Genomic DNA, 11,135 nt, shown 5'->3' on the forward strand with positions numbered 1-11,135 from the left:
ATCAATGTATTATGATCTCATCATAATTCACTAAGTCATTGCACGTATTCATGGACTTGATTATAAACATAAGATGTAATAATAATGAATGTAAATATTTTATTCAATGAACTTAAATAAACATGGTGGTGTGATTGGCTTGACGGCCACATAATATCCATCAACAACTACCCTACTCCCACAAGGATATGAGAGAGTTAGTGTGGATACTAGGTCTTAGGATTGGAAAGAGGAAGGAAAAGCTAGATTTTCTGCTCTGGACTTAAGTACAGAAATTATTTATTCAAAATATAGAGATGCAGGAATGCTGCAAATTCTTTTTGTTTTTGGATTCATGGTAATTTCTTTTTTTTAAAAGTATGTCCTCGGTTAGAGGGATTTTGGGGGGTTAACGTTCGTTGCGCTTAGAGAGTGAGTTTTCTATTCTGGAACTGCCTTTTTAGTAATACAAAATTTCATTAATTTTTTTCATAAAATCTAATATGGTGAATAAATATTAATGTTTAAACTTAGTCTGTATTTACACAGATGCCATCACCTTAGGATGAAAACTCCGAAACTATGTGATCAGTTTAATCATGTCATCCAAGTAAATTGGATGTCTTGTGAAATATTTTGACAAACTTTTATTTAATGGCATGAATCTGTCAATCTCAAAATTGAATAATGGTACACTAGGGATAAAATTTGGTGTCTTTATTTTTTATAAGTTAAAATGTATCAAAGGAAATTAAATGTATATCACATGTAATTAATTAAAGGATTCTGAAGACTTAGGCAAATGGTACCCTAACAAGTAATCTTTTAGTTTTTTCATTCAGTTTGATTCAAAATTTAGTAGGGTGAACTGTAGAAAGGAAGAGCAAGTGTAGAAAGTGCATCCCTTGCATAGTCTCTCATATCTAGCCATTGGATTTAATGTTTGCAAACGTTATGGGGAAAAATGACTATGAGTTCAGATTGAATAGATCATGTACTCTTTTGAACAATAATATCTCCATCGAATTGACAAAAAGTCCCATAAAACACATCACAAAAAACATGTTTAATTAAATCATCATCTCATTAAAGAGTGTGACCAAGAATATTGATAATCAACTAACTGTGATACCTTGCTGGGATTCATAATATGTCATTTTTATGAGATATATATATATTTTATGGGACAGGTGCTAACACAAATTTTATTAGGTTGTTAAGGTGATACTTGTATGTTTATTTTCGTTAAGTTGATTATTTTTGTGATATCAAGCTTAAAATGATTAAATTTATTTTTAGAATGATGTCTTAAATTTTGTGAATTATTTTGGAATTTTATTAATTTATATTATAAAATAAAATACTTTTTTTGATTTCAATATGAATTTTCTTGATTGTTTGACAGTATATTCACAAATATTTGATTTTTATAAGTAAAAATTTATACTGATTTGTGTCTTTTGAACTTATATTTTGCTTTATATGTATTAATTTATGATTTTTTTGGGGTTAAAGGTGTTCTCTTCTTCACTATGTTGGCAAAGATTGTTCATGAATATATGTTGGTGTATACAACATGTGTGTGTGAAGTGTTTGAATTGAAGTATGAATGGGTTGACATTTGTCTCGACAGTGACATCAGCAAAGAACCATAATCTTCAGGTAATGCGCATAATCTTCAGGTACATGTGTGTTGGTCATATAGATATTGTAATTCACACATCAACTTATTTTAATTTCACCTTGATATCAGGATCAACGATGGATTAGTGGGTGATAGGATATAAAGGAGAGGGAAATTTTGGCTTCATCGGCGCCTGAATATGCTATTTCATATGTTTCCTTTCTTCATAAAATAAGAAATGCCACTCGACACATGTTGACTTTTTGTGCATGTATTTCTCTTTCAAACTTGGAAAATTAGTTCTTGTTTGTAGAATATAATAAGTTGTAGACAGCCTTGATGGCTCACCCCATGGCGTTGATGGCATCTTGCAACCAATGGAGAAAGCCCTAGTCTAACCTTGACGCATACCACACCGAAGAGTGTGACTCCCCCTATGGAGTTTGGCAAAGTAACCTCAAGACTCTAGTGCAATTGTAGTCAGCTCAATTTCTAAAAAAGATAGCTTTAAGGATGATAGTGTCAAAGCAATTAACAATGCACCAAGTATGTGCAAACTCAAGCCATTCTCCTCGGAACAAAAGGCACTTATTTAGGCAAGTACCGAATGCCTTCTTTCAGACCTTTATTGCCTAGCTCCTACGAACTCCATGATCAAGCCGCACATACCGGTTAGGCATGGAGGCCCACTTCCCTGTGGAGTTGATGCATACTCTGTAGAGGGGTTAATAGGATGTTTAGGAGCAATTAAAACTTATTTGGGGAGATGGTTGCCTCAGTCCAATGTCAATTTGGCCGTGTTGTCTTCCCAATAGTTGACCCATTCAACAAGGCAAACAGAAGTGGCAATGGATGGCTCAACGAATGAAACTTTCTGGCCTCCATCTCACGTTCCCTGGATTCTAGTTTCATAAAACTCCCTTAGAAAACACAGTTCATCAGTTTGTCTCGTAGAAACCTATTTGTATTATAGCTCCTCATTTCTTCCATCCTAATTGTCTCCGTGTATGTGCTCTTTTCATATTTGAGCCCCAAAAGTTAATACCAAAATTGTGTTGGTTATATATCCCTAAAAAATCTTGTACTTTCATAAAAAATTAATACAGATATGTAAATCAGGGCATATATAACACACATTTATCACCCTTACTTTTACTTTATCGTATAGCATAAATTGATCACATTAATTATTTTAATATATCAATTACCACCCTCATTTGAGTGATTTAATATCAATTAGTGATATCAATGTTTTTGCATTAATTTTACATTATTAATTTTAACTGTTAATCATTCCATAGTGACCATATTTCTTAATGGTATCCGCTTAACGATATCGGTATTTGTTATTGTTATCTCCTTACAGTATCCAATATCATAATTTGTTGTCGATATCCAATTATCGTTGTCGGACATGTTTTCAGTTTTTCCCATTAACGAATAACACAATATCTGATGACAAATGTTGGATATGGATAACCGATAGTAGCACCATACTGTGCTGTCATCAGACCCCTAACCTTGTTAGTCTAAATGGAGACGGACTAGACAGGGAGTACAAAGCCAATAGGCAAATATAATGTACATGTGTATTACTTAAATTTCTAATAGTTTGGGGATTAAGTGTGAGTATGAAAAGTATAAGGGGTTGGTGCGTTAGATAAACGGAAGATTGCTATAATTATGCCGATGGAAGCGTGGATTCGGTTCTTCGGTTTTCTTTGGCTCGATTTCAACGGGCGAAGCCGCGGAGGGAAAGATCGCAACTTTGGAATCCTTCATTGCAGAATTCAAATTGGGGCAACTTCTTTTATTCGTGTTTTCGCTGTTTTTCGGCTTCGTTTACGCAAATATGGGACTCTGGGATGCTTTTCTAAACTGGCTCCGCAGGTTGGTGTCGCCTTAAGTTGATCGTCTGTTTTTTGTTATATTTCTCTTGAATTTCGTGTGGGTTTTCAGTTTTGGTGGTGTTTGTCTTTTATTGACATCGAGATTTCTCCTCTTTCGCTGGGTCTGAGGGAATTATTTTTCGGAGAATTTAGTGATGCGTTGAATGTGATTGGATTGATCATTTCTCGTTTTTTTGTAATGTCGGAGGATGAGATGGTTCGCCGGCTTTAATTCTTGATGTTGTCATTGTATTAGAAGTTGGATGCAATTTCAGTCGGCTTCAGTATACAATTAAGATATCACGTGGAATTTTACATAAATCCTCTTTTATCTTTTTTGTAGACATAATCTGATTATCGATTCTTTTAATAACCCTCCAAAGTTTTTCGGGGTTTTCATTTTGTCGGTCGTCTTTATTTCTTGACATCATGATTTCACCTCTTTCTCTGCGTCTGAGGGAATTGTAATGTTAACTTATTGATTCATTCGACTTCAGTTGCATTGATTAGTCAGTCAAGATATCGATGTTCGAAGCGTATTAAGTGTTAATTTGTGCCAAAAAAACTTAATTCATCGGCCGTGGATCCTATCTGATCTTATTTTTATTCCCATCTTGATTGGACTCCTCCTTACCCTCCTCTTATTCTGCTGTTTTAAATAAACTTTTTCACATTCTTAGATGAATTATCTCTTACATCTTTTTTCGTTTTCAACCTGCTTTCAGAATTATGTTTTCCTCGTTTGACGTTTGACTTTCCTTGTAGCCTGTTCTTCAAGCAAGAAATGGAACTCTCCCTGATAGGACTTCAGAACGCGGGGAAGACTTCCCTTGTCAACGTTATTGCGGTATTTTCATCTACGTCAATTTTCATTTGCAAAGTAAATTAAAAAAATAATGCGCTGTAAATTTCTTACTCAGACCGGAGGCTACAGCGAAGACATGATTCCCACTGTGAGTGCATCGACATTAAATACCTGATAATTTAGCATGTGATATCTTTGAAAAACTTGATTAAACTTTGAATTTTGAATGCATGGATTTTTACAGGTCGGATTCAATATGAGAAAGGTGACCAAGGGTAATGTAACAATTAAGTTGTGGGATCTTGGAGGCCAGCCCAGGTTCCGTAGTATGTGGGAACGCTACTGCCGCGCTGTCTCAGCCATTGTGTAAGTCTCCCATCTTTAAGTTTATCATTCTAAATATTTAAATCCTAAAATGCTCTTAATATCATTTATTAAATTCATTGTAGTATCATTTGTCTTTGCTTTTCCTTTAATGTATAACATATAGAAATGGCTATTGCATGTCTTTGCTTTTGTTAGGGTGTTTCTTTTTTTCTTTTGAACTGTAATAATGGATGAACACCCAACGAATCGGTGAACCGCCCATTTGTTAGGGTGTTTCTGTCATCTCAGGGTATTAGGGGGCACTTTTTTATTTTATCATTGGGTTAGTCTCCCTTCAACTATCAGTCACCCCATAGTGCACAGACAGATGGGACGGTTTTTCATCCCGGGACGAAAAAACTGTACTGCCCAGGGCCTCAGAAGTGGGAGGAGACAAAAATTCAGGCACTGGATGAAGGGTAGCACTGTTTTTTTGTCCCGGAATGAAAAAACCATCCCGTCTGCAGGCATTGAAGTAAGAAATTTCCGTTTTATGATTTTTTTCTCGAATTTTAAAAGTTCTGTGGATCAGAACGCCTATTGTTTTATATTCCTGATGTCATAGGGATGGTATGAAATGAGATGGTTCCCACACGAGACAGTTTAAGATGGGACCGTTCCCAACGGGACGGTTTCAGATGACTCAAAAGGAATAGGACGTGGGACAGGATGAAAATGATCCCCAAACTGTCGAACTGTTCACGTCCCGATCAATAGGGTCTATAGTTTTTCCAAAAAAAAAAATTAACGGCTGTACTTACCCTTCCCTAAGTAGCGGAGGCAAATAAATTTACACAATTTGCATTTCTGTTTCTCTATCTTTTTCTCCCTCCTAATCTTGATCGGTTTATTTTATTCTTCTCTCTCTTTGTCTCTCTAGAAACCTATGTCAAGACCTCTATTATCACATTCCAATTGCCAGCCCACTTGACTTGAGGAGTAGTATATTCTTTTCATGGGAAGATAAACCCTGAGAAATTAGTTCTTGTCAGAGGGGTACGATGTCATGTGCGGCTAGGTGTGATCGTCGAATCTTAAGTTTTCCTTAGTTTAGTTTTCATTTTCTTCTGCCTGATAGGTTACCGGTTTCTCTGACCAGTCTGCTCCTATTTTATTCATAGTTTAAATTTATTACTCGCTGTTGTACTCTTATAATTAATGATCTTTTATTCAACAGAATCACGGATTGCATAGCTCTCTTTAAAAGTGCCTGTTTAGTCATATTATTGGTAGAATAATTAAATAAAAAACACGTAATTGTCTGATAAACGTTTTGAACAAAAGTTGGCAAAATTGTGAGGATGTTTTATTGTTTCCAGAAATATATTACTTTGTTCAATTTTATCCAATTCAACATTTATTCTATTGAGATTGGTCCCTTTTCACTGCCCATAATACTGAATTTCTTCAGATTAGAGAAAGAAGGGTGTGAAGTTTTAAGTTATCGAGCTTTATTCAATAGATTTCCGAGAGGTTAGTTTACACTCAGGAAACATTTTATTTCGGCCATCATCGAATCAGGAATTTACATAATTCTCTGTAAATGGGCATGTTTATTCAGATTATTTGTCGAATAAAAACATATAAACCCAAAAACCCATAATTAAATATGTTGGTTAAATTTAAGGATCTTTAACAGCAGGATCTTTAGTTAAGGATCCTGAAATAAATTACTTGGTTTAGGAGGAAGTGGATGGAAAAGGGACCCAGGCTGGTCGGTCATGTATTTTTCACGAGCATATATAGTATTAATTTTGGGTTGATCACCGATTTAGGGTGATATTCCCTTCTGTCTTAAAAAAAATGTCTCGGTTCAATTTTTTTTCAATTAAACATTTATTCTCTTAAGTTTTGTCCTGTTATTTCTCACTCTGACCGAAATACATAAACTTTCTTGAGGGTATGAAACTTTCTTCATGAGCATATTTAATATTAATTTTGGGTTGATCACCGATATGGGGTGATGTTCCCGTCTGTCTTAAAAAATGTCTCGGTTCAATTTTTATTTAATTAAACATTTATTCTCTTAAGTTTTGTCGTGTTGTCTCACTCAACCAAATACAGAAACTTTCTTGAGGCTATGAAATTTTTCTCCAAGAAAAAAGGCAACCAGCCAAATTTTTTATGAACATTTTTTAAAAAATTACAGGTATGTGGTAGACGCTGCCGACAGAGAAAGCCTGCAGATCTCAAAAAGTGAGCTCCACGACCTGCTGAGCAAACCTTCCTTAGCCGGAATTCCTCTTCTCATTCTCGGCAACAAAGTAGACAAACCAGAAGCCCTCTCCAAGCAAGACTTCGCAGAGCAGATGTATTTTTTTTCTTTAAACTTATATTTAAATATTTAAAATCTAAATGTCTTACAAAAAGATAAAAAAGAATTAGAATATTTTAATGATTTTTCTGTTTTCAAAATTGCAGGGAGGTCAGATCAATCTCCAACAGAGAAGTGTTCTACTTCATGATCTCCTGCAAGAACTCCACCAACATCAACTCTGTCATTGACTGGCTGGTCAAGCACTCCAAGTCAAAGAGCTGACCCAGCCGAGATTATTATTTTTCCTTTCAAAAAAACTCTGTTGAAGATGATTTTGTTTATTCGGACATTCTTTTTCCGCTGTGTTTTACTTCTTTTTTCTTGCAAAAAACATATTTAACTATTATCTCTGACTCCTGTGAATATTGGATATAGAATAAGTTTGTCATTCTTGCTCAATCCATATTATTATTCCAATGGCTCAATCCATAATATTAATATGAATTTTTCTTGCTCTTTCGTTTTCTGACTTCTTCAAAGTGAACCTAACGATTGGGATTTAGCTAGCAATGTCTTTTATTTATTATCTTTCAAAGATTTAAAACACTAATTCCTAATACAAACAAGTAAATTATGTTTTCAAATTCAATTCTGAGGAAATTCCGAAGTTCCAAATTCTGAGAAATACTACAAGATATCGATACAACATGCTAAAAGAGCATGTAATCTAGAAGGAGATGCTATTAAACAACTTATGATTCGGATAAAGGGAAAAAACGAGTTATAAAACTAAAAAAGGAATGTCGACCGATTCGAATAAGGGTTCAAAAGGGGCATTCAAACAACATCCAAAATTGCTCGAAAAAACATTTAATTTAAAAAAAACGAGTCGACTCCCAAGTGCACTGTATGAACTCTTACGCACCCACCACTTCGGTTTCCTCCACAACAGCTTCTTCTCCCGACCGATCCACCTTCACTCCAATATCCTCCGAGTAATCGCCGTGAACCTGCCCAAACAATAAAAATTCAATACTTATAATTTCATGAATATAATACTTTATTTTAATCAATGTAAGATAAAATAGTGAGCTAAACATATACATGATTTCAACAAAATATTCAGAATAGAGTTTGATCAAACCTAAATAATAAATATATAATTAAGCGGTGAGTTTAATACATATAAGTATATAATTACATCACTAATCACCGTGAACCTACACAAACAGAAATATAGGAAATAAAATTTCAATAATTAAATCTAGGGTAGGGCCTAACAACACTGAATCATATCTAGAATTAAACTGCAAGGTAACTATTCAAACATTACATCAATATCTTTCGAGTACTCACTGTGAATTGATAATTACTAGTATATAATTGAATGGATTGATAATTACTACCGTGCAAAGTCAATATGTAAAAAGTTTAATCTGGGTGGATTAAAAAGAAATAAATAAATGATGATCTGAGGGTGGTAGGCGCTGACCTCCATCAACTTCCCAAGATCGAACTTGGGAGCCTTCAAGATCTTAACCTTCCGGATGAACACGTTCTGAAGGGGGTAAATGCTCGAGGTCGCCTTCTCGATTTCCTTCCCGATGACTTCCGGGATGAATTTCTGGACCAGTTCTTTAAGGTCGCAGGACGATGCCTGATTGACCATAATCTCCGTCATCTTCCTTCGAATCTGAAAAAATAAATAAAAAAAACCCAATTCAGAAAAATCTCCAATCAAGATGATAAACACAATAAATACAACTTAACATAAGCTTTCATTTAAGGATTTACCTGTCTGATCTGGCTAGACTGCGCATAGCAAGTGCGCTTCACCTGATTGGGCCGCCTCTTTGTGAACCCAATACAGAAAATCCTGAGCGTGTAGCTATCCGTGGTCTTCACGTCCACGTGAGCTTCAATAAGAGTTTGCCATTTCCTGACGAGAGATCGAAGCTTGTCGGTGGTGAAGTCCATGCCCTGAGAGAAAAAACCCAAGTTTAATCACAGAGAAACAAGTATTATGGGGAAATTTACAGCAAACGTTTCTCTAAATATAGGTAATTTGAAGTACCCAGAAGTTGGTGAGAACGTTCTTCCCCTGAATGTCCTCGGCTCGGAGACGGATCTTCCTGTAGTGCTGGTCTTCATCGTTCTGAAGATCAGCGAGGCAAACCTCGAACACTCTGTGCTTCAGGCCCTCGCTTGCGGTCTGCAACAAGCGCAAGCCAGTGAGATTCGACATTTTTTCATGAATCTCATGCATTGTGTATTGCATAACACCAAATATTGAACAGATAATCAACTGTTAAATCAATAATCAGATTAGATGCCTCGCATGTAAGCATTAGCAAGAAATCGTGTAGACGAGAATCCTAGTCTGATTACATGCCTTTAGCCAATTTATTGGATAAATATTCGTATCTCAGAAAACAAATCAAACAAATGTCATTTCTTGGAGAAGCTAAATTGGACCCGAAAAAAAGAGTAAATAGGAGGTGAGCGCTCTCAGATATGGAGATCATAAATGTAAAGTCATTCTGAAGATATACCAAGTTTCCACAAGTTCTATACACTGGAAGATCATTACTCCAGTAGCTAAAACATTAATTGTGAATATATATTAAGGAAAAACGATTTATGTAAGCACACGATGCAGATGGCGTGATTCTAACTTAGAAAACGGGTAACTGTGAAAAAATAAGCGCTAAAAGAGTGAAGATTGTTATACTTATTATAGTCGTTCCGAAAAAAACACCAGGCTTCCATGAGTTTCATACACTGGAAGATCAATGCTCGGGTAGCCGAAGCATTAGATGGATAAATATATGATGAGGAAAAACGATTACTACAACCGGAAGATAGAGAATGGTCGAAGAGACAAGGAAAGAGGCGTGATTCTAACTAACCCTGGTTCCCTGGGTCCGGGTGACAAGAGTTTTGCCGACATTCCTAACGCTGAACACGGAGGGCGCCTTGATATCATACCAATCCTTCTTCGCGAAAGGATCCGCCCTGCAACAATTCAACAGGGTAAACTCGATCCGCGACAACGAGAACCGGGGATGGATCTATCCTACCAACAAAAACAACCAAAAAGAGAATAATAATAATAATTAAAAGACAGGATAACATACGCCTTCTTCTTTCCTCCCTTCTTCCCCTTGGAGATTCTCTTGTTCTTGCTGAAAATCACAGAGAAAACATCAGAATCGACGCGACTACGATCGGGGAAGATCAAATCCAAGGGAGATGGAGAAATGCTTACCCGACGGCCATGGTTGCTCTCGCTGCCGCCGCAACTTCGCAGACTCGCTTCGGAAGGGAAACCCGGCCGTCAAGAGGGGATTGTGGAAACCCTATAAGTCGACGCTCTGCCTTTTATAGTTCCACGGTCGGGCTTTTAAAACATACTTTTGGTCTAAATGGGCCCAAATGGCCCAAAAAGGAGTTGGTTTCTAATAATCATCTCCACTTTACTCTCATATGATCATCAAGATAATAGACTCCTATTAGACAAAAGTATAAATTAACCTTTCATCGTTGCTTCATCTTCGCTATGCATCTGCTCTGGTCCTCGTGCCCGCTCTTAAACTTGATACTGTTAACACGCCCACTTGAAGATGAACATGACTTTCATGATGTTCTGGATTATGGATCTCTTTGAATATTTTCTTTTACCTACAGCGCAGGGACGCAGACAGGACGATTTTTTCGTCCCAGGAAGAAAAAATCATCCGGTCCAAAGGTATGTATGATAATCGAGACAAAAATTTGTCCCGGAATGACCGGACAGGACGGTTTTCATCCCGTGGGACGAAAAACCATCCCGAGAACGCCCGAACAGGATGGTTGTCGTCCTGTGGGATGAAAAATCGTCCAGTCATGAGGAATCGGACGATGGATGGATGGTGAAGGATGAAAAACTGAGAGAAAAATGTTACGAGGATATATATGCAGCAAACTTTGAAAAATAGTCCCTCCAATTTTCTAAATTACTTTAAACTCTTATTTTTATTGCACTTGTTCCCTTTTGCGATTTAAATATTCAAATCTTCGTCAATTAATTTCCAAAAACATTCAATAGATTTCTAGAAAAATGTTGAAAACTCATTAATCAATACCTACATTAATCAACAGTAAAATTCATTTTCAGACATGCCATAATCATTTTAGTATAGTGATTCGAAGCTCAAATGGATTGCATAAAATGAA

General features: G+C 36.1%; 2 protein-coding genes across 2 annotated transcripts; one reads left to right on the top strand and one right to left on the bottom strand.

The window, feature by feature from the left end:
* Nucleotides 1-3,306: 3,306 nt before the first annotated feature.
* LOC144707449 (ADP-ribosylation factor-like protein 8b) lies at nucleotides 3,307-7,330 on the top strand. The gene is made up of 6 exons (XM_078580560.1): nucleotides 3,307-3,493; nucleotides 4,258-4,339; nucleotides 4,413-4,445; nucleotides 4,542-4,663; nucleotides 6,813-6,974; nucleotides 7,085-7,330. The coding sequence occupies exons 1-6, from the start codon at nucleotides 3,456-3,458 to the stop codon at nucleotides 7,200-7,202; spliced, it is 555 nt and encodes a 184-aa protein (XP_078436686.1). The 5' UTR covers nucleotides 3,307-3,455; the 3' UTR covers nucleotides 7,203-7,330.
* A 356-nt stretch (nucleotides 7,331-7,686) lies between these two features.
* On the bottom strand, nucleotides 7,687-10,280 carry LOC144707450 (small ribosomal subunit protein eS1-like). Its single transcript, XM_078580561.1, has 7 exons — nucleotides 10,189-10,280; nucleotides 10,058-10,105; nucleotides 9,830-9,935; nucleotides 8,995-9,132; nucleotides 8,715-8,900; nucleotides 8,413-8,613; nucleotides 7,687-7,930 (listed from the first exon to the last, which is right to left on the bottom strand). The coding sequence occupies exons 1-7, from the start codon at nucleotides 10,197-10,199 to the stop codon at nucleotides 7,838-7,840; spliced, it is 783 nt and encodes a 260-aa protein (XP_078436687.1). The 5' UTR covers nucleotides 10,200-10,280; the 3' UTR covers nucleotides 7,687-7,837.
* Nucleotides 10,281-11,135: the final 855 nt, after the last annotated feature.

The sequence above is a fragment of the Wolffia australiana genome, chromosome 9, assembly GCF_029677425.1.
Source record: "Wolffia australiana isolate 7733 chromosome 9, ASM2967742v1".
Classification (NCBI taxonomy): Eukaryota; Viridiplantae; Streptophyta; class Magnoliopsida; order Alismatales; family Araceae; genus Wolffia; species Wolffia australiana.

Bases quoted from the DNA above. Each gene is read 5' to 3' on its own strand.
- LOC144707449 (XM_078580560.1), top strand. From the start codon at position 3,456: ATGGGACTCTGGGATGCTTTTCTAAACTGGCTCCGCAG. The intron at 3,494-4,257 runs GTTGGTGTCGCC...CTTTCCTTGTAG, and splicing joins TTTCTAAACTGGCTCCGCAG to CCTGTTCTTCAAGCAAGAAA. The intron at 6,975-7,084 runs GTATTTTTTTTC...TCAAAATTGCAG, and splicing joins CAAGACTTCGCAGAGCAGAT to GGAGGTCAGATCAATCTCCA.
- LOC144707450 (XM_078580561.1), bottom strand. The intron at 9,936-10,057 runs GTATGTTATCCT...GAATTGTTGCAG, and splicing joins AAGGGAGGAAAGAAGAAGGC to GGCGGATCCTTTCGCGAAGA. The intron at 8,614-8,714 runs GTAAATCCTTAA...TTATTTTTTCAG, and splicing joins AGTCTAGCCAGATCAGACAG to ATTCGAAGGAAGATGACGGA.